This window comes from Candoia aspera, chromosome 4 (genome assembly GCF_035149785.1).
Source record: "Candoia aspera isolate rCanAsp1 chromosome 4, rCanAsp1.hap2, whole genome shotgun sequence".
In the NCBI taxonomy this organism is placed as follows: domain Eukaryota; kingdom Metazoa; phylum Chordata; class Lepidosauria; order Squamata; family Boidae; genus Candoia; species Candoia aspera.
In genome coordinates this window covers 101304042-101324580 of record NC_086156.1, presented here as the reverse complement: position 1 = coordinate 101324580, position 20539 = coordinate 101304042, and the positions used below count along the sequence as shown (strand labels likewise).

Below are 20539 nucleotides of genomic sequence, written 5' to 3'. Positions count from 1 at the left end.
ATTGTTGTTTCTGTTACATCCATCTTGGTGAAAAGATGAAGTTCCTTTGGTCTTCTTTTCTTTCTAAATACTTAGTTTGTCCTAAACTCTCAGCCCTACAGCTGCCAAGAGCTGTGTGGAAGAAATGTTAGTATGTTTTCTACTACAGATTAAGGTTACTATGGTAACTAATCATTTTGGCCAGGTGAAGAGGTTGAATTTAATTGTCCTCTTTTCGGATGTTAATTTTTGCACCTGGGGAGAAGAACTTGCCTGGACTTGTTTTAGTTTGTTTCCCTTCTGTGTAGGCATGTAGAGAGTTAAGCAGCTCTCACTGAGAGCCTGTAAATATGTTTGCTTTCTGTAAATAAAATTATTTTTATAGAAATGCGTGGTGTGTGACTTTTCTGATCTCTCCTAGGCCAAAGGCTTTCCTAGCAATCTGCTAACAAGAAAGGGGCAGAATTCTTCATCAAGGCCCGAGCACATGGCCCTGATGAATGGAGAGCAGAGCAACATGCTTGCTTCTCCCTGGGTGGAAGAAGAAGGAAGAGAGAAAGAGGAAGTAGGATTGGCAACAAACAGCTTCTTCAGAGTTGCATTGTGGGACAACTCAATTTACATGCTAATTCACATGCTAATGAGGCATGCTGGATTTGCCGCGACTTCTAACAGGGGTAATCTAGATCTAGTCACTGGCTGGGTTCACATGTTGTGTGAGAGTTTGGTTTAGTTTAGTGTATTGTGTAAACCCAGCTTCTGTATCTTATAAAACATGGCTTAATGACTTTGCATGTGTGAACCAATCAATTGTGATTTCCCCAAGAAACCTTGATTAAACCATCATGGTTTAGCATAACAGTGCATAATCTGAAGTGCAGGCAACTCCTCAAAGCCCCACCAATATTTGCTACCATAGAAAGAAAATAATAGCCATTGAGAGACATAGTTAATAACTATATTCAGCTATTTTACTTGTAATTACATTTAAGTGTAAGTTAAACTTAGCAAATTTAATTTTTGACCTGGTCCTACCAATGTTTGGGTATGCAGCTTCTGGCACATCATTGAAAGGCCAAGTATGGTCCTTGGCCTAAAAAAAGTTGTGCACCTTTGGCTTAATGTAGTGTGGCGCACCAGTCATTCTCCCTTAAATTTCCAGGATTCTTGTAAGAATAAAGGGAGATGGGTGTGTACAGCATGTATCCTACCCTGAGGTCATTGAAATAAAGAAATACGGGACGATAAAAAAGTTTTAGCCTCTGTTGATGTGAGCTGTTGTGAACAGTGGATAGGAAGCCTGTTAAATGCAGTGTGTTGGGGCTTTTTAAGATAAAGTTTAAATGCATAAAAATAAGTTCCATTTCATACATGGTGATCATGAAGTCCTCCTAACTGCGATGTATTAAATTAATTTTAATATCTGTAGTGCTAGGAGTGTTCTTCATTCAAACTGATTCCGAAGAGAAATGTTTTTCGCTTTGATAGAACGACTTAGAAAATAGAAGAGAACACAACCATGATTGAATTTAAAATGTTTGTTTTTCTCTCTCTCTACTCCTATCACTCCCATGACTGCTTAGCTGAAAAGTGCAAGCCAGATGTCACAGAGAAGGCAACGAGTGTCTCGATGCGATACGTGTTGCTGAAAGGGTTCCCCATATTAAACAAGCAGCCTTCTGTCTGTCTTCTCCTAAATAAGACTTCCCAGCAAATGCCTACTGGATTGCAACTATTGTACTTGCAGTTTTCAGATACTATAAAGTCTGTCTGTAGCTTGTGCTGCCAAAGACTTAAGAAGGTGACTCATCTGGAATGATTGCCTAACTGTGTTCCTCTATCTCAAGGCTGTGCTTAAAGAAATAAAGGAATATACTTCCCTTGGCAACCTAAATCCGGTGCCAGGAAAGATGGAGATGACTCAGGTATTGTTCAACCCTGGAACTATATTCCCAGGCTCAGGAAAACTGTTTTGTCTTCCACCCTAACATCTTGGGTTCTCTCTGAGGTTACTGATAGTAAGAAACTGAGTTGCCAGTTCCCCCACTAATAGTGTCAGGAATTGTGCTGTTTAAGTTTCCTTTGCAGCTCTGGATATTCATTTTCACTTTACAAATATTTTCCTATTACTGTACTTCAGTGCCTTCAGTGGTTCCTGATGTTTCTGGGCTATATTCTGAATGCCTTTTTTATGACCTGCAAAGCTCTTTCTGGTTTAGTATCTCAGTCCTGCCTCTTCTTGTAGGTCAAGGTGATCAACCCATGGACTGCATTCTTCCCCTGCCTGCCCCATTTTTGCAGTTCAGAATATGACAGCAAATCCTTTCACTTCTGCAATTTCAGGTTTGTGAAGAGAACGAGTCAAAATGCATGCATTAAGCCTCTGTACAACTTCACTCCTATTAGCCTTTAAGACTTCCCCACAACCATATAAAAGCAGGTTGAAAAAGTGAGCCCTGCCCACTCTGATGATGTCACTGGCCATACACCCCCACCTTAAAGTTAATAAATAAAATATAAGGTGATCCTCCAACAACCTGCCCTTTAAAATCTCCACAGACACTTTTCTTCAATTCTCCCCACAGTCTGACATAGAGAAGGTGGCTAGAACATTAAAAATGAGGAAATGCAGGTCAGAAGTGGCTGCTTGTGTTGAAAAGGTGTACTGTAGTGAACCCTACCTAGAACCCCTTTTTTTGCAATACATGACTTCTTAAACACGCCCCATGGATGCTGTGACGCGTGACCTCCAATCGCCTCATCCATGGTCACTCCTCTATGCCGACGACATCTTCTTGGCGAATGAACAACGTGCAGGCCTCCGAGAGCAAACGCGGCAATGGAATGAATGGCTCGGCGAATTTGGACTTCAGCTGAACATCAAGAAAACGGAATATATGGAATGCGGCCCCCAAACCGATGGAGCCATCAGCATTGGTGGAGAAGACTTGAAAGTAGAGCAGTTCAGGTACCTCTGCTCCCTCATATGCAGTGGCAGCGATAGCTTTCTGGATGCCCGCGCCCGTGTCAACGCTACCTGGATGAAGTGGCGCCAGGTGACACAAGTCCTGTGTCTCAAGTCAAAGGTCTGCAGAAGGGTAGTGCGCCCAGTTGCCCTCTACGGATCGGAGCGCTGGCCAGCGACAGCAAAGCACAGTTGGGCCCTGCATGTGATGGAAATGAGAATGCTCTGATGGTGCCTTGGACTAGCACGATTCAACCACGCCATGAACGATGACATCTGACGACTGGGAGTTGCACCAATTGTGGCAAAACTGCGGGAAGGAAGGCTCAGATGGTATGGACACGTCATACGCGGCAAAGAAGACTTGGTGGATGGACCGCCTTGAGGACGTGGGCCACGTGAACGTCACCCCTGAAGATGCCTTGAACCAAGCCAAATGGAGACGGATAGGCCGACAAGCGGACCCTGCCATAGCTCGGGAAAAACGCTAAGAAGAAGAAGACTTCTTAAACACATTAAACATCTAGGGGTTATCTATATTTATATTTATATTTATTTTATTTTACTCACTGGAAGACTGAGTTCTAGTCCTGCCTCAGGCACAAAGCCAGCTGGGTGACCTTGGCCAGTCATTCTCTCTCAGCCCTAGGAAGGGGGCAATGGCAAACCACTTCTGAAAAAATCTTGCCAAGAAAACTGCAGGGACTCATCCAGGCAGTCTCTGAGAATCGGACACAATTGAGCAGATTAAAAAAAAAATCTCCCAGGCCTTTATTACTGTAATTAATTAGGAATAATTTAGCCTCTTTTGGGTTTCCTCTATATTCAGACAGTCACTCATGTAGTAGTCACCTTATGGCTTGACTGCTACAACACATTCTACATGGGGCTGCCCTTGAAGACCACCAGGAAGCTTCAGCTGGTCCAGAATGCAGCGGTACCAACAGTGACGGGTATGCCTCAGTGTGCCCATATAACACCTCTGCGTCGTGAGCTGCATTGTTTGCCGGTTTGCTTCCAGGTGCGATTCAAGGTGCTGGTTTTTACTTATAAAGCCCTACATGGCATTGGGCCTGGTTACTTGAAGGACCCGCCTGTCTCCCATAGCATCTGTCCAGCTGACCCAATTTGGCAGGGTTGGTGTGCTTTGGGTTCCCTCTATTAAACAATAACTATCAGGATCCCAAGGGACGCGGTGGCACTGCGGGTTAAACCTCTGAGCTGTCGATCGGAAGGTCGGTGGTTCGAAACCGCGTGGCGGGGTGAGCTCCCGTTGCTCGTCCCAGCTCCTGCTCACCTAGCAGTTCGAAAACATGCAAATGTGAGTAGATCAATAGGTACCGCTTCGGCGGGAAGGTAACAGCGTTCCGAGTTGTCATGCTGGCCACATGACCCGGAAGTGTCTATGACAACGCCGGCTCCAAGGCTTAGAAACGGAGATGAGCACCGCCCCCTGGAGTTGGATTCGACTGGACTTTACGTCAAGGGAAACCTTTACCTTTACCTATCAGGATCCCATGAGCACACCACCTCTGTAGCAGCACCTGCCCTCTGGAATGAGGTTCCCCCCAAGATCCAAACGGCCCCCACTCTGCTATTTTCAGAAGAGCAATAAAGACCTGGCTCTTCACCCAGGCCTTTGGTGAGGGAGAGTGAGACCCCTTGCTTTATTCCATCTGGTCTGTCATTCTTGCCATCTTTTATCTTCCTTTTATTGGTTTTATTCTAATTTCTTTGTTTTGATCGTTGTGAGCTGCCTAGAGTTTTTGAGAGTTAGGTGGCATACAAGTTTAATTAATAATAATATGTTATTGCTGAAATGTTTCTGTTTTAATGTGGGTGTTTCGGCTTGAAGGGATTTCTTGTACTGTTATTAATTCATTTGATTGGAACTGCATTTACTTGTTACCCAAAAAATTTGGGGAAATCTTTTTGTTCAGACAGTAACCCAAGATAACTTTAGCAACAACGATCAGTAGATTCCTGAGCAGCATACTAGCATAAATAAATAATCCTCTCAAAATAAGACACCCAAAATCAAAGAAGCTAGGTGAAAACCCTGGTAGAGTTAATATGTGAAATAATTGGTTTTCAAATTTCTTCATTGGAAAGTAAAAATACAGGGGAGTTATCCTGTTTGGAAAAGTGCTCGCTTGCCTAGAAAAATGGCAAGATAAAGCTGATGTGGAAGAGAACACACTGGGGAGGGGGTGGTGTGGAACAACTTCACTAGTGGGCCCTCTGGTCACTGTTCTTTGTGTGTGTGATTGGCCATTATGACAGCCATTGTGTTTCAGAATTTCAAATGTGACCAGCAAATCAAAAGAACGGGGACCCTAGTTTGAATCATATAATAGTTAAACCTGTACAAGCAAAATTATTTTGCAGCAAACAGCAGGCACATTCTTTGGCAGCCCCCCACTTTGAGGCTTAACTCTTCTGCAGAATACATAGCAAACTGCACATGTTTACTGAGAAATGACATCCATTGGTGTTCAACCACTCATATGCAAGCACGCATGATTTCAATTGCATTCTCCCCAGTACTTGGGAATATCAGTAGCCAGTAGAGAAATGTTAACAATCTTTGGTTAAGCCTCCAACTTCATCCGGGTGATATTTTGGAGCCACCCCATTCACCTGAATGAGAGAGCAATGCTGAGATAGCTTCACAAATATGAGGGCTAAAATGTCTTTGTGGGTGCTGTTTAATGCTTCTTTAGGAGCATTAGTTGTGCAGCTGGTACCACCGTTTACCTATTTTCTGGAACTGATGGCATGGCCCCGCTTAGGGAGGAAAGGAGGCAAATATTTGAAGTGGTGCTCCATGCTACGATTTTCACAGAAGTAAGGCAGGACACCTTTTGGGTTTTACTGTACCTAGGTAGAAAGCCTCTGGGCTATGCGGGGTCTTCTTCAAGCAGGAATGAAGAGACCTGTGCAGTTTGGAACTGTCCAAATGAACCTGCACACAATTCTTTTAACGGGGTCATCTCTCTCATCTTGTATGCCTGTATTTTGTGCAAATAAGGCAGCAATTCTAGATCACCATAAGGTTGAAAAATGCATATGTTAAGGATGCTAAAGAAATGGGGAGGAGGAGGGGAAGTGAGAAAAAGTATTTATGACAGGCCGAGGTTGGGAGCTTTCTGTACGCTGGCCCTTTAAGGGAGAGCCCTCCCAGTGCTGTTCCTGGGCGATGGCTTTTAAAAAGCCTGAGCGCTCCATCCCTAATGCATTGTGTGGTACATCGGCTACGGAAGCTGCAGGTGAGTGCTCAGGATTGGGGTGACCAAAAGGGGATTGGGGTGTGCCTCTGCTTTGTGGATGGGGCTGTCGTTGCTATGGGATGTGAGAAGACTGATTTTATCCTGGCTTTAGAACTTTGATGGGCAAAGCACAGAACCTTGTGAGGTAGGTCGCAGGGGCACATGCTTCTGTTTTAGAGCTTGGAGAACAGAAGCCCTCCTCCGATGATTTCATTTGCACTCCGACTTATTTAGACTTGGGAATGAATTTTCTTCCCCACCCACATCAGCTAGCAGCCTTGGAAGTGGATGCCATTTCATTATTTCATTTAGATGTCATTAGAAAGAGAGGAGCTTTCTCCCACCTGATGCCCAGCTGTTCTTGCTGGGAACGATGGGGGTTATAGTCCAGCACGTGGAAGACCTCAGAGAGAGGTGAAACGAAGCATTGGGTTTGGCCAGAGAAATCTGCAGTCATTTTCCCCAACTGTGAAGCAAACTAGCTGGCCCTTTGGAAATTTTTATTCCTCAAGCCAGTCTACTTCACAGGGTGGTTGTGAGAATAGTAAAAAGTATCCTGTGGACAATGTCCTGAGCTCCCTTGAAGAAAATGTGCAGATTGAAGGGTTACATCTTTGTTATTTATAATGCTGAGGTCTGGTGGAGCTAATTGTGAATAAACTGGTACTGGACTGGGCTGCATGCACATCTTGCAGGATCTTTGGGCTGGTCGGTCTGCTTAGGACTTGAGGAACGCAGCAGCTCCTTAGATTCACTGTATTCTGCGTGAGCTCTCTGATTCTGTTGGAAGAGGTTTATGCCATGGAGGAGTCTACTTGGGCAGGGGGTTGGTTTGCACAATGATCTTCTGCAGCTGCATGACTTTAACAAATACTGTAGAAGCTGCCGCTATAATCAGATCTTCTCGATCCCAGATGGCTCTTCAGCGTGGGGTTGGTGCTGGGCTGAGATGCAGAGGTGTTAGTGTGGTCGGTGGATGGTGAGTTGGGGCGAAGGGCCTTCATGGACTCACATGGGGTCAAGGTTTTGATAAGAGAATGGTGGTGGTGGTTGCATTCTCCCGATGATGACACTGTGGGGTTACTTTTGGGCTGCTGTTTTGCAGGAACCATGAGCCGTAAAGTTGTGAGGTCCAGTAAGTTCCGTCACGTCTACGGACAACCGGTGAAGGCTGACCAATGTTACGATGACATCCGTGTTTCCCAAATGACATGGGATGGCAATTTTTGCTCCGTCAACCCCCAATTCTTAGCCATCGTTGTGGAGGCCAGTGGTGGAGGAGCCTTCCTGGTCCTGCCATTGTCCAAGGTACCCTTCCCCTCTTCACAACCACCCTTGAGACCTCTTTGGAAACTTCCCCCATTTATCCAGGCCTTCTTCCCAGCAGCGCTCGGCACAAGGTCTTGCCAGGGAATCCCACAGAAAACTGCAAATCTAACTTCTGCCCTACCCGTCCTCTGCTTTTCTGTGGTTTTCTGGGGACTTGCAGAGTGTGCAAGAAGGGGGCAGGGATTGGTGGAACTGCTGATTTTTTTTTACCTTAAATGGTTAGGACCTGTTGCGGAAATAAGATGAAAAAAAAAAAAAGAAGAAGAAGAGGAAGTGGCTTTTGGTGCAGCAGGAGGAAAAAGAACCAACACCAGTTGGCAATAAAGTTCTCCTCTGTGCTTCTTGGTTATGATTCTAGTTTCACATTGAACTCCATTTCCTCAATGGCTGTTCCCCCGAACTCAGCAGTCCTGGTTCTCATCCCTGTGGTCCAACCCATCCAAAAATGGAAGCTCGCAAGTTGGTTCCTCAATGTCTCCCATCCTCTGACTGTCAACCTAAGCTTTACGTGCTGTAGCAGATGATCGATTTCTCCTGCTTTCCGCAGCTTGGAATTTCTCTTTCCCATGTGCCTGGTTGTATGTTTTAAGCATCTCAGTGTGAGGCCACAATAGCTAAATGAAATTTGCCCAAAATTTGATGTCTACTGTTGTTATGAATTACTCTGGCTGCTACAGTTTTTGCCTTTCAAAATCAAATTTTAGATGTGGGTCAAGACAGTGGACTGCTTTTCCAGACTTCCTTGGTGAGGATCTTGTGCTTGCCCCAAGGATGTATCTCATGACTCCAGCATGACATGGAGAGGATTCACACCACTAAGAAGCAAGCAACAAACAGTGGGGGAGAGGAGAGGAGGAGGAGGATGTAGGAGACAGACACCATGTGAACCAGGCCTGTGGCCATAAGATCTTAGTTCCTTTTCCCATTTGGATAAGTAGCAATCAATTCAACCCACTGGCCTAATGTTCTTCCTGGGTTCCCGGTTGTGAAATCCAGCCTGATCAACTTGTCTCCTGGAGGGGATGGATGGGATGGTCACAGGAAAAGAGGGAACAGGGGAGAATGGAAATCTAAAGTTCAAATTGTGGGAATCACTGGAAACACTGAAAGGATAGCAAATGGTTGCAAGATCCTCAAGTCTTTTGCCCCAGGTCCTTAAGGCTTTGCCAACTGATTAAAAAAGAAATAAAAGCAAACTTTTTAAAAAAATACAACCCCCCACCCTTGCAGTGAGGCCTGTTTCCAGTGCTCTTAACAGAGATTGATGTTAGCAAGAGAACATTTTCACAAGTGAAAAGTTGTGATCTGCTATGAATATGATTCAGCATGTTAAGAAGTGATGTATAAACTGAATAGATAAAAATAGGGGCCGCAGTAATGTCTGTGGATCCACCTATTGTTAACAGCACAGAAGCAGTGCTTGGCTGAAAATTTGGCAATCCTACAGTTACTTGCCTGGATGCAGAAGGATGTTGGATTCTGGGAAGGGGGTGGTTAGATGGTGCTGTGGAAAGGAAGATCTATAAACACGTGCCTGCAAAAGAGCTAATTAAGGAAGGAAAGATGGGTGGGCGGGAAAGATATTAAGAAAGATGGAAAGATCTTGGCAGTTATAACTGGAAGTAAAGGAGGAGGGGTGCAAAAATCCAGATGCCTAGTAGCTATGGATGCTAAAAATTTGGCCTGGCAATTGGTTGGCTGCACAGATTTCTTCTATTTTAACTCTTAGCATTTTACGAGAATTTCTGTCCCTAATAATGAGTTCTTGGGCAGCAGCAGTGGTAAGGCCCCTGCCAGGTTCCCTCCATGGCAAGGGGCTCCCTCTAGCCCCTGGGCCCCCTTGTCTCTCTGACTTTTCCATTCGCCTGCCTCTCCAAATGTATAACTTAGTGACATAATTCAGTGGTGACCTTAGCAAAAAGGCAACGTGGCCAAGGGCCCCATAAATTCTGAAGCCAGCCCTGCTTCAGGATCAATTGATTGATCTGACTTACGCCTCTCTGTGTTTTGTTTTATAAACCCAGGTTTGGGGTGTTGTATGAAGCTACTACCCTTTCTATCTATCATCTGTTTCTGGTAAAGGCAGTGAAGATTAAGGACTTAGGAGCAGGAGGATGCTGGCCAACTCATACTGGTGATAGGTCTTGAAACTCTGAAGGCATTCTTCCAGTTCTAGATGTTTGTCACAAGAAGGTTGGGGGATGCATCTGGCCAGTCTATTACTTGCTGTACCGGATCACCTACCCTGATGTAAGGAGCCCAGGAGTAATTGTGTTTGCTGGTTTGCATCATGTGGCTTCTCGTGGGCCACGTTCTAGAAGTGGAATGTCTGTTTCATGGAACATAGAAAAGCAGAGTATAAACGCTAAAAGATAAGACTTGCCTTTTGAAATAACGGAAATCTTGATGTATCAGAACCACCTTAATTCTCTCTCTCTCTCTCTCTCGCCCTATTTTTGCAGACTGGTCGCCTGGATAAGGCCCACCCTGTGGTCTCAGGGCACACAGCTCCTGTGCTAGATGTAGAGTGGTGCCCCCACAATGACCATGTTATTGCCAGTGGATCTGAGGACTGCACTGTTATGGTGAGTGGTCGGATAAATAAAAGGGAGAAGGAGAGGGAAGGGACTGGGTTCAAGGCGAATCTGGAGGGCACCACTGAGCAGTTTGCCTGGACACAGCAAAGCCAGAGGCACCTTACCTTAGTTCTTGAGGACATCGCTGGTCACAGCCTTGCCATGTTGCTTACAAGAACATCTCACACACACATAGATTTTTTAAAAGTAGCAGTAAGCTCTCCAGACCTCTGTAGGGTTTGGGACTAAACTCTTACCATCCTGGCCACCAGCTTGTTAACCGGGGCTTATTCGAGTTGTGGTCCAGTGCATCTGGAGAGCATTGGGTGAGTTAGCCCTGATCCAACCTGCCATCTTGTTTCTTTCAGTAGTAGTTCCCCATAATAAACCCACCCCCTCTGAGATCTACAACTGGTAGATAACAGCTCTTACTGGAACTGTTTTCTCTCAGTGAGAAAAGTCAGAGATGAACAGAAAGGGGGAAAAAACAGAAGTGACGAGCTGAACATCCCATTCTGGCAGAGGGATAGGAGATAAAGGGAAGGAATCAGAGCAGGCAGAGAGAGAAATGGAGCAGCGAATTGGGAGAAATGAATGCCATATAAACAAGGACACTTAAAGAAGCATCAAGTGAAGGGAAACTTTACCTGAATGGGGAATTCAGATGGTAGACAAGCAAGGTTACCGGAGGATCTTACACCATCTCCAAGCAATACGCCTGTCAGCCTGCCTCACGTACTCCAGAGTCCCTCGCAAGCAATCTGTTCTCTGCAACATTTCAAGGCGTTGACCTAGATTATCTCCAAAATATTACAGATAGGTCCGCTCTTGTCTGGGTTGATTTTTGGATTTGGCCACTGCGGTAGGGCAGGCAGATGGGACAACAAAACTTCTCTGGCGAGGTGAAGGGGCATCTTTTCTCTCCAGTTCTCTGACATCCTCCCTTACTTCTTGCCTTGCGTGTTTTCAGGTCTGGTCAGTGCCTGAATCTGGCCTTACAAGATCTTTGAATGAACCTTTGGTGACTCTTGAAGGCCATTCCAAAAGGGTGGGGATTGTTGCATGGCACCCAACAGCCCAGAACCTCCTGCTGAGTGCAGGTAAGAAAGGCCAGGCCCAAAGCGGGGCATATGGCTGCAGTCTGCCACCTTCCTATTTATAGTCTTGTCTTCTTCCCATCTGCTATAGGCTGCGACAACGTCTTGAAAGTCTGGGATGTGAGTGTTGGACAGGCGGCCCTTTCCTTGGACGAGCTGCATCCGGACGTCATCTACAGCGCAGCTTGGAACCAGGACGGCTCTTTGCTCTGCACGGCCTGCCGAGATAAGCGCGTGCGGCTTTTTGACCCCCGGTCGTGGGGCACCACTGCAAATGTAGGAAGAATTTTCACACTCTGGGAAGGCTAAAACTGGCAGATCCAGAAGGGGCTAAGTTTTGATCCGGATGCAAGTTAGATCAATGATCGCCTGAGTTAGCTCATCTAGCTGGTCCCCAAAGCGGAGTGCCTGCTGTTCTTCCAGTGTTGTTTACCACTGACTGTGTGGGCTGAGGCTAATGGGTGTTGAAGACCAGCAACACGGAGAGCCCACATTTCCAGCCAAGAACTAATTCAGTGTTTTAGGTTTCAGAGCATATAGTCACGAGGTTGCAGAAACATTGCCAACACTTATTCCTTGATTTTTGTACAATCCACAAAAAGCATGCCGCTGTTGAACCTGGAGACTTCCTTGCTCGCATTTATCCCCACCATGATCTCGGTCTTTGGGTCCCCATGTAATCCAAGCAGTCCCATTCATGAGAAAATCTCAGTGTTTGCAGGAGTACAAGAACATCTGTAGAGAAAAGAGAGGCAGCCCCATAGCAATCTAGGGAGGATTGAACAGGCTGAGTTGTCACAGGATGCTAATTGACTGATGCAAAGTCTGAAAATTTGGTGAGACAGAGATTGAGTTTGGAATGGTTTGTGTGAAAGCCTTCACAGAAGCACTCTGTCCCACAATATGTTCTTCTACAGGTAGTCCTCGCTTAACAACCACAATTGGGACCAGAATTTTGGTTGCTAAGCAAAGTGGTTATTAAGCAAATCCCACCCAATTTTACAACCTTTTTTGTGGTGGTTGTTAAGCGAATCACTGTTGGTGTTAAGAGAACCATGTGGTTGTTAAGCAAATTACGTGGTTCCCCATTGATTTTGCTTGCCAGAAGCTGGCTGGAAAGGTCGAAAATGGTGATCACGTGACCATGGGACACTGTGACGGTCATAAATGCAAACCGGTTGCCAAGTGCCCAAATTGTGATCACATGACTGCAGGGATGCTGCGACAATCGTAAGTGTGAGAACTGGTCTTAAGTCATTTTTTTTCAACACCGTTTTGTAAGTCTGGACTGTCACTAAACAAATGGTTGTTAAGTGAGGACTACCTGTATTTCATACTTGCCTTGGTAAATTATACCTGACAGACACGTTTCTCGTTACCGTAACTCCTCCTTTTGAAGGCCATTTCTGCTAGCGGCCATCCTAATTTCTTCCAGATTGAATAATCGTGGAGAAATGCCATCCCCCTCCACATTAATTTTGGCAGACGAGAGATTTTGCTGTGCTGGGATAGAAGCCTGGGGGGACGAGCCAACAAAATGGGACGACTTCTCACTGTCAAAAAGTGGGAGAGACCTGGCTCATTCAGACATGGCTAATGATCCCGCCAGTCTTGCAGGCCTCATTTGTCCCACTCTCCCACCCACAGGAATTGCCACGCGCACACGAGGGGTCTCGTCCTGTCCGGGCTGTGACTGTGAAAGACGGGAAGCTTTTTACAACAGGTTTCAGCCGCATGAGCGAGCGACAAGTGGCACTGTGGGATCTGGTGAGAAGAAAGAGCGGAGGACACCTTCACGCATGGTGTTTTGGCATGATCAGGGCAACTCCTTCCATAGTGCCGAACAGGGGGCAACCCCTACGCTCCAAATAAGGCCACAGAATAAAAAAAAAGAGGGCATGGATAGTGCCAAAACCTTATGCTGGAGAAGAAGGTTGAAGCAAGGCCAGTTTCAACACCAAAATTCTCCCTCTTGCATATACTGTAATTCTTTTAAAACAGAAACTTCTTGAAGAATACAAAGTATATACAAGGGCACTGCAAGAGGAAATTGACCCTGATGTTGCAGGGACTCTACTTCAATTCCATATTTTGCACAGGATTTTGAGTACTTAACATACTTCACTTACTACCACAGTCCTTAACAACAGCCCTGTAAAGCAGGTCAGTTATTAGGCCCTGTTATTGATGGAGGGACAGGGTTTAAGGTTGCAAAGAGACTTTCCTGAAGTTCTGCCAAGAGAGAAGAGCAGAATCAGATTCTTGCTCAGAAGTCTGGATAGTTGGAGTTTTTTTGGTGCCTTCAAGTCAGTGTTGACTCCTGGTGACTGCCTAGACAAGTCTCTGCAGTTGTCTTGGCAAGGTTTTTCAGAAGGGGTTTGCCCTTGCCTCCTCCCTAGGGCTGAGAGAGAGGGACTGGCCCAAGGTCACCCAGCTGGCTTCGTGCCTAAGGCGGGACTAGAACTCTCATACCACGCCTGATTGGCTCTTGGGCTGAGAGAGAGGGACTGGCCCAAGGTCACCCAGCTGGCTTCGTGCCTAAGGCGGGACTAGAACTCTCATACCACGCCTGATTGGCTCTTGGGCTGAGAGAGGGACTGGCCCAAGGTCACCCAGCTGGCTTCGTGCCTAAGGCGGGACTAGAACTCAACGGTCTCCCGGTTTCTAGCCGGGTGCCTGCACCACTGCACCAGACTGGCTTTCTCAGTTGTTCTTTAGACCACAGAAACCCACAAGCACGTTTCGCAAGAACGTTGTACTTCTTCTGAAGTTAGAACTATGGCTAATCTGTCAGCATCTGTGAGAAACTGGGAGGGAAATGGGGAAGGAGTGCAGTTTAGGTGAGAAGCAGCAACGTAGCCTGGCTGTGAGAGGGAAGCAAGAAAGCATTTCAGACTTCGCCTTAATTAACTCACTGCGTCTGGCTGGGAATTTACTCGTACAGTTTTCAAGGTTTTCATCCCAGACGAGCACTAAAAATGTCTTTCTGAAATCTTGCTTCTTTGGTTTGCCAGCTGGATGAGGCTTGGCAACCTGAAACGTCTCCCGCTTGAATTCCTCCTTCCATTCCGCTGAATTTAACCCATTTTCCTTCTTTTTTAAAAGAGAAATCCTGATGAACCGTTGACTCTCCAGGAGCTAGACACGAGCAGCGGCGTGCTCTTGCCTTGCTATGATCCAGACACCAATGTGGTTTACCTGACTGGGAAGGTGAGTCTTGGGGGGAGGGGAGAGACCGGTAATGCCTGATCGAGAAGCAAAACTTTGGATGAGCTAAACAGGTGGGGGGGGTGTTCAGGTGAGTAGTCCGTGTAATAACGAGAAATTAAAAACCTCAAAACCCACTGTAGGGCGACAGCAGCATCCGTTACTTTGAGCTGACCGGCGAAGCACCCTACGTGCACTACTTGTCCATGTTTACTTCCAAGGACTCGCAGCGAGGAGGGGGCTGGATGCCCAAACGAGGGCTGGACGTCAGCAAGTGCGAGATTGCCAGGTAGAGAATGTGCGTTTTTCTCCCCGCCTTCCTCCAAGGAGGTCAAGATGTAGTAACTGGTCTCCCACCCTATTTATCTTCCCAACACTGGTGTCAAGGGAGGCTGACAAATCACAACTGTATGAAATCTCTGCCAGCTTCATGGCTGCATAGAAACCAGGCACTTTCTGGTAGTCTCTCGCCCAGCACTGTAGTTACTCCATCGCTCGGATTCCCTGGGCCAAGCAAAAACAACAGCTGGGGGTTTTGTCTTGAGGAGACCCTTCCAAAGACCTTTTCTCCTTCCTTGAATCAGTTTTTACTCCTTCTAGATTTTACAAACTACACGAGAGGAAATGTGAGCCCATCGCCATGACTGTGCCCCGGAAGGTAAGAGCGGACAGACTCCTAACTCCTGTAGGAAAGGGCATTGGGAGAACTACTGAAAGCAGTTCATGGTGGGAAAGGAAAAGGGGTAAGACTCGAGTCTCTGTGAGCCTAAGGGAACACCTCTATAGGGAACTGCCCGCTGTGTCTCTGAAGGCTCTTACACTGCTGCACAGACACCATTCGTCCACTTCGGCGGGTGGCATCTGCATCGGACTTGTCAAGGTTGTGCTTCTTTGTGGATACTTCCTGGGGGATTGCATTCTGGCCGGGACGGACCTTCTTTTCTCACTTCTTTCCCTGTCCAGCAGCTGCCAAGAGGGAGGCACCGACTGCTTTTCAAATTAGGCTGAGGGCCACAGGTTGGTCACTGCTGCTCTGTAGCTCTCCAGAGTTTCAGGGAGAAGTCTTACCTCCACGCAAAGCACGTGCTCTACTAGGGAGCTGTTGTCTGATCCCATCGCCATGACCTGCTCTGCCTTGCCTTACAATTAAACCTCTGCTGGAGAAAAGTAATCTTGCTGCCTCCGTTGTCTGGATCATTCACCATCCTGGATGCAGTAATGACTACAGAATTACTTGGTAACCCAAGCTAGGACACTTAATGAGACCGCAGAAGGCAAAGAGAGAACTGGGAGTCAGGATTCTCTGATTTACTTGGAAGAGTGCAGTATATATCTTTAGTTCTGGATGGGGTCGCGCTGCCCCAGACAGACTCGGTGCGTAATCTGGGGGTTCTCCTGGACTCGCGACTCCTGCTCGAAGTGCAGGTGGCAGTCGTGGCCAGGAGGACCTTTGCGCAACTTCGGGTTGTGCGCCAGTTACGCCCGTTCCTGGAACGGGAAGCCCTCCGAACAGTCACTCATGCCCTGGTCATCTCCCATATAGACTACTGCAATGCACTCTACATGGGGCTACCCTTGAAGAGTATCTGGAAGCTTCAACTGGTCCAAAATGCAACCGTGCGGGCCATTTTTGGTGCCCCTAGGTCGGCACATATAACACCTTTGCTGCGTGAGCTGCACTGGGTGCCAGTCTGCTTCCTGGTCCAATACAAGGTGTTGGTTATCACCTTTAAAGCCCTACATGGCATGGGGCCAGATTACCTAAGGGACCGTATCATCCCCATTACATCGGCCCGCCCCACCCGATCATCCAGAGAGGGCATGTTGCGGACCCTGTCCGTAAGAGAATTTCATCTGGCAGGGTCCAGGAAACGGGCCTTCTCTGTAGTGGCCCCCGCCCTCTGGAACATCTTGGGGTGAGGCAGGCCCCTTCACTCCTGACCTTCTGGAAGGCCCTGAAGATTTGGTTCTGCCATCTCGCCTGGGGCGGGAAAGTGGGTAACCATTCTTGGGGGTGGCTCTCACCCTAGAGGCCCTCCCACCAGCTTGGAATTTTATACCCTCTTGGATTTTATATTGATTTATTGCATTTTATAGTAAATGTAATGGGTCTGGTTTTATGAGATTTTAATGTTTATGATCGGAGTTTGATTTTATTGTAAACCGCCCAGAGTCCCTCTTTTGGGGGAGATGGGCGGTAATTAAATTTGAATAATAAATAAAAAAATAAATACAAATATTGGGTTCACATGCCATACCAGTTCATGGTTTGTGTTAACATGGGTTGGCTGAACAAATGATAATGGCCAGGTCCACACTTAATGTGAAACTAACAGTTAAAGAATAAATCACAGCTTACAAAACAGAATTGCTAGTTCATACAACATGCTAAGCCCAAACCCAGCAAACGTATAATGTATACAGGTAGTCCTCGCTTAACATCCACAATTGGGACCGGAATTTTGGTTGCCTGGAAGGTTATGAAGCGAATCTGACCCTTTTTGCAGTGGCCATTAAGTGAATCACCACAGTCGTTAACTGAACCACGTGGTGGTTAAGCGTATCACGTAGTTTCCCATTGATTTTGCTTGCCAGAAGCTGGCTGGGAAGGTTGAAAATGGTGATCACAAGACCGTGGGACGCTGCAACGGTTGTGTGAGGACCAGTTATAAGTCAGTTTTAGCACCGTCATAAGTCCGAACCGTTGATAAATGAATGGTAGTTAAGCGAGGACTACCTGTATGGCTTTCTGTGAATCCAGCCATTGTGGTAAAATGGAGCCTTGACTTAGGAAGCCTATGCATTCTTGATTTAGGAAATTTAATGTCACGATATGTGGTGATGACCACTGGACCAATTTTACTCAACCTGATACCTTCCAGATATGTTGAATTTCAGCTCCCATAACCTTCCAGGCAGCCTGGTTATTACTCATAGTTGGTCAATGGGGCCTCTGATTTCTGGGACAATATAGTACTGGGGAGCATCTGCGAGGGTCTAGTCTACCACTGGATCTTTTGGTTTGATCTAGTGTTGTTCTTCTGTTTTTGATCCAGATGTAGAGACACTAATAGAAGATTCCCAGTCACATAAACCATTTTAAATAGCCTGTGGTTTGGGGAGTCCTAAATGCACTGAGGCAGTGAGAGAGCTCACCAACTTCAAAATTATCAGAGCCTGTGTCCAATACACGCAGCTGTTTTATTCCCAAATAAAAGCTGCAAAGCCGTCTTCCCAGTCTCTTGAGACAGCTGCCTCCATTTGCCCACTGAACAAGCAGCTGTCCTTGCCAGATCCTCAGTCTTTCGAGCAACTGTTCGGTTAGCTGTCAGGTTGGATTTGGACAAACACTTGCCTGAATAGAATGCTACCAGGTGGGGTGTGTAGAGCGAGGTTGAATTTCCATTTTTTAATCTGGGTGGGAGAGGTTCTTCCTTACCGTCGCACTCAGCCTGTGTTTTTGTGTGGCTTCTGCAGTCAGACCTGTTTCAAGAGGACCTGTATCCTGACACAGCTGGTCCAGATCCTGCCTTGACCTCAGAGGAATGGCTAGCAGGGAAGAACGCAGGCCCCATCCTCATGTCCCTCAAGGATGGCTACACTCCCCAGAAGAGCCGAGAGTTCAGAGTTAACCAGACCCTCCTTCAGGGGCCCAAGAGAAGTCAGCTGCCACATGAAGGAACACAGCAAGGGGTAAGGAGGGGGCAGCCCAAAGGTCTAGAGTTGGGCTTGTGGGCCAGTGGGTCTAGGATTGGCCTAGACAACCCATTGAACAGACAGGGTCCCCGTCTTCTCTTGGATGGCCACCCAGCATTCTTTGTGCCTTTCTGGATGGTGGGGAAGGCCTGTCTTTAACCCTGGGAGAAAAGGTAGTCTGGCTTTTGCGGTGCTTCAGGGGTTTGAGGGGGCGGGTGTCCCTGATGACCTAACATCACCGGAGCAGGCAAAGCCAAGCCTTTTAGCCTTTGCCCCTTAAAGCCTTCCAAAATGGACGCAGTTGGCCTAATTTGGAGGATTTTGAAAAGATCCCTAACCCCCACTGATGTAGGGACATCATGATGCCGTAGTCATGTGCCCTGCAACCAGTTTTTACTTTTTTTTTTTTCCTAAGGTGGCACTAGGCCAGAGGAAAGGTTTGTGTGGGTTTGGTGCGGAAAGCTTAGAATCAGAACGAGGACAAGTCAATGCTCTGGGTCCTTCAAGGGAGCCGGCAGCCTATACTCTTTCCAAATGAAGTCTGCTCTTCGATTCTGGTCAGTAATCGTAATAAAGTTAACTAAGTAACGTGTCCTTTAGGGTCCAGCCTTAGAGCAGCTCTCGGAGGACCTGAAGCGGCTGCAAGCGACTGTGTTGGAACAGGAGCGACGCATCTCCGAGCTGGAGAGGATCGTGAAGAAATAGCTCCTCCTCGTCTTCCCAGCTCGGCTGGTTCTTCATCAGTCACAACGGACTTTGTTTCACTGGCCTTTTAAAACCCCTTTGATTTTTTTTTAATGGGTGGATCCTCAGGGCATTATTAAGACTCATCCACCCTAAACTCAGGGCAGAAGCTCAGCTTGCCTATTCCAGACAGAGCCCTTTTCCTGAGTTAACAGGTCCCACCTGAAAAGATACAAAATGCACTTGGCTTAGCCTTTGGGAAGGCATTCGGGCCGATAGCCCTCCTCCTGACAACTTGCAGGCGTGTATCTTGCAGGGCTCCAATGCCGGGTATCTGCCTTCTCGTCACCGCTGTGCTGTTTCCCTTACAAAACAAATTGTCTTCCTCTGGACTTTTTAGAAATGCTGCACAGCCCCTTTCTTAGATTCTGCTTTTGAGGGCATGGTGGAGGGGGTTTCTCTTGTTTTAATAGGGCTACAATGCTTAATTGACAAGCATTTGGATAATCGATGATCAATTAAGCATTTGGATTAACTACTATGCATATTAGTTAGTTCAGTGTTTCTCAACCTTGGCAGCTTGAAGATGTGTGGACTCAACTCCCAGAATTCCCCAGCCAGCCTTGCTGGCTGGGGAATTCTGGGAGATGATGTCCACTATCTTCACGTTACCAAGGTTGAGAAACACTGGGTTAATTGGTCAGTAGCTCAATCCAAGGTGTGTCTGAAAATCGCAGGGAGCAACCCCAGTGGAAGACAGATTCTCACCTTTGTGAGAGAGAGGAGGGGAAATGCTGCCTGCCATTGCTTAATAAACTACGCTTGTTTCTTTGGAACAATTTTGCATCTACATATTTAATTCAAACTCTTATCATTCACCTAAATTCTTTAAGGTTATGCAGCAAATCTTTTTATATATAAGTTTTAAATAGCAATTATGCCTGGGATCAATTTTCCCCCCTACTATCCAAAAGATAATCAAATAGCATGAGCAACAATGCAAGCCTTAAGTCAGCAGCCACTTCGTGGCAACAGCCTACTTTTATACAGGTAGTCCTTGCTTAATGACCATTCATTTAGCAATGGTTCAGAATTATGATAGCCCTAAAACCCAACTTATGGCTGGTCCTTGCACTTACGACAGTTGCAGCATCCTGCAGTCACGTGATCACCATTTTCAACCTTCCCAGCCGGCTTCCTGTAAGCAAAATCAGTGGGGAACCATGTGATTGGCTTAATGACCAGGTGATTCACCTGACCAAGGTGATTTACTTAATGACCACCACAAAAATGGTTGTAAAATTGTGCCAGTCACTTAACAACTGCATCACTTAGCAACCGAAATTCCAGTCCCAATTGTGGTAGTTAAGCGAGGACTACCTGTATAGCAAGTTGACTTCCACAAAGAATTTAACATAATCTAATCCAGCATCTTGTGGATGTTGAAGGGAAAGGGAGAAAGCAGTTCTCCCCTGCTGTTCTCCCACACAACTGATATTGAAAGGCACCTTATACCTGACAGAGCTATTATGACTATGAGCCGCTGGATCACCTTATCTTCCCTGAACTTGTCTAACCCATTTTTAACACCCGTGGTATTCACCAATGCTTTGTAGCCAATCCTTTAAATATAATAGGATTAATTAATTAAATGACAATCCTATTAACCCAGATGCCCCTCTCTTGATTATGTATGAGGGCCAACTTGAATAGTTGAGATTGCCAGCAGTGGCTTTT

At 46.4% G+C, this 20539-nt stretch overlaps 1 protein-coding gene across 2 annotated transcripts; it reads left to right on the top strand.

Annotated features, from left to right (window-relative positions):
- Nucleotides 1–1743: 1743 nt before the first annotated feature.
- On the top strand, nucleotides 1744–19260 carry CORO1A (coronin 1A). 2 transcript variants are annotated; one of them, XM_063301300.1, is made up of 11 exons: nucleotides 1744–1904; nucleotides 7319–7521; nucleotides 10005–10127; nucleotides 11089–11218; nucleotides 11307–11491; nucleotides 12863–12982; nucleotides 14321–14425; nucleotides 14566–14711; nucleotides 15023–15080; nucleotides 17900–18115; nucleotides 18719–19260. In XM_063301300.1, exons 2-11 carry the CDS (start codon nucleotides 7324–7326, stop codon nucleotides 18821–18823), a joined length of 1386 nt encoding a protein of 461 aa, XP_063157370.1. In that variant the 5' UTR covers nucleotides 1744–1904; nucleotides 7319–7323; the 3' UTR covers nucleotides 18824–19260. The 2 variants fall into 2 exon arrangements, with proteins under 2 accessions (XP_063157370.1, XP_063157369.1); XM_063301299.1 differs by lacking the exon at nucleotides 1744–1904 and adding an exon at nucleotides 5970–6213.
- Nucleotides 19261–20539: the final 1279 nt, after the last annotated feature.

Coding starts and splice junctions, on each gene's coding strand:
- CORO1A (XM_063301299.1), top strand. CDS start 6,069: ATGACAGGCCGAGGTTGGGAGCTTTCTGTACGCTGGCCCTTTAAGGGA. Junction 14,426..14,565: donor TGGTTTACCTGACTGGGAAG/GTGAGTCTTGGG, acceptor AACCCACTGTAG/GGCGACAGCAGCATCCGTTA. Junction 15,081..17,899: donor CCATGACTGTGCCCCGGAAG/GTAAGAGCGGAC, acceptor TGGCTTCTGCAG/TCAGACCTGTTTCAAGAGGA.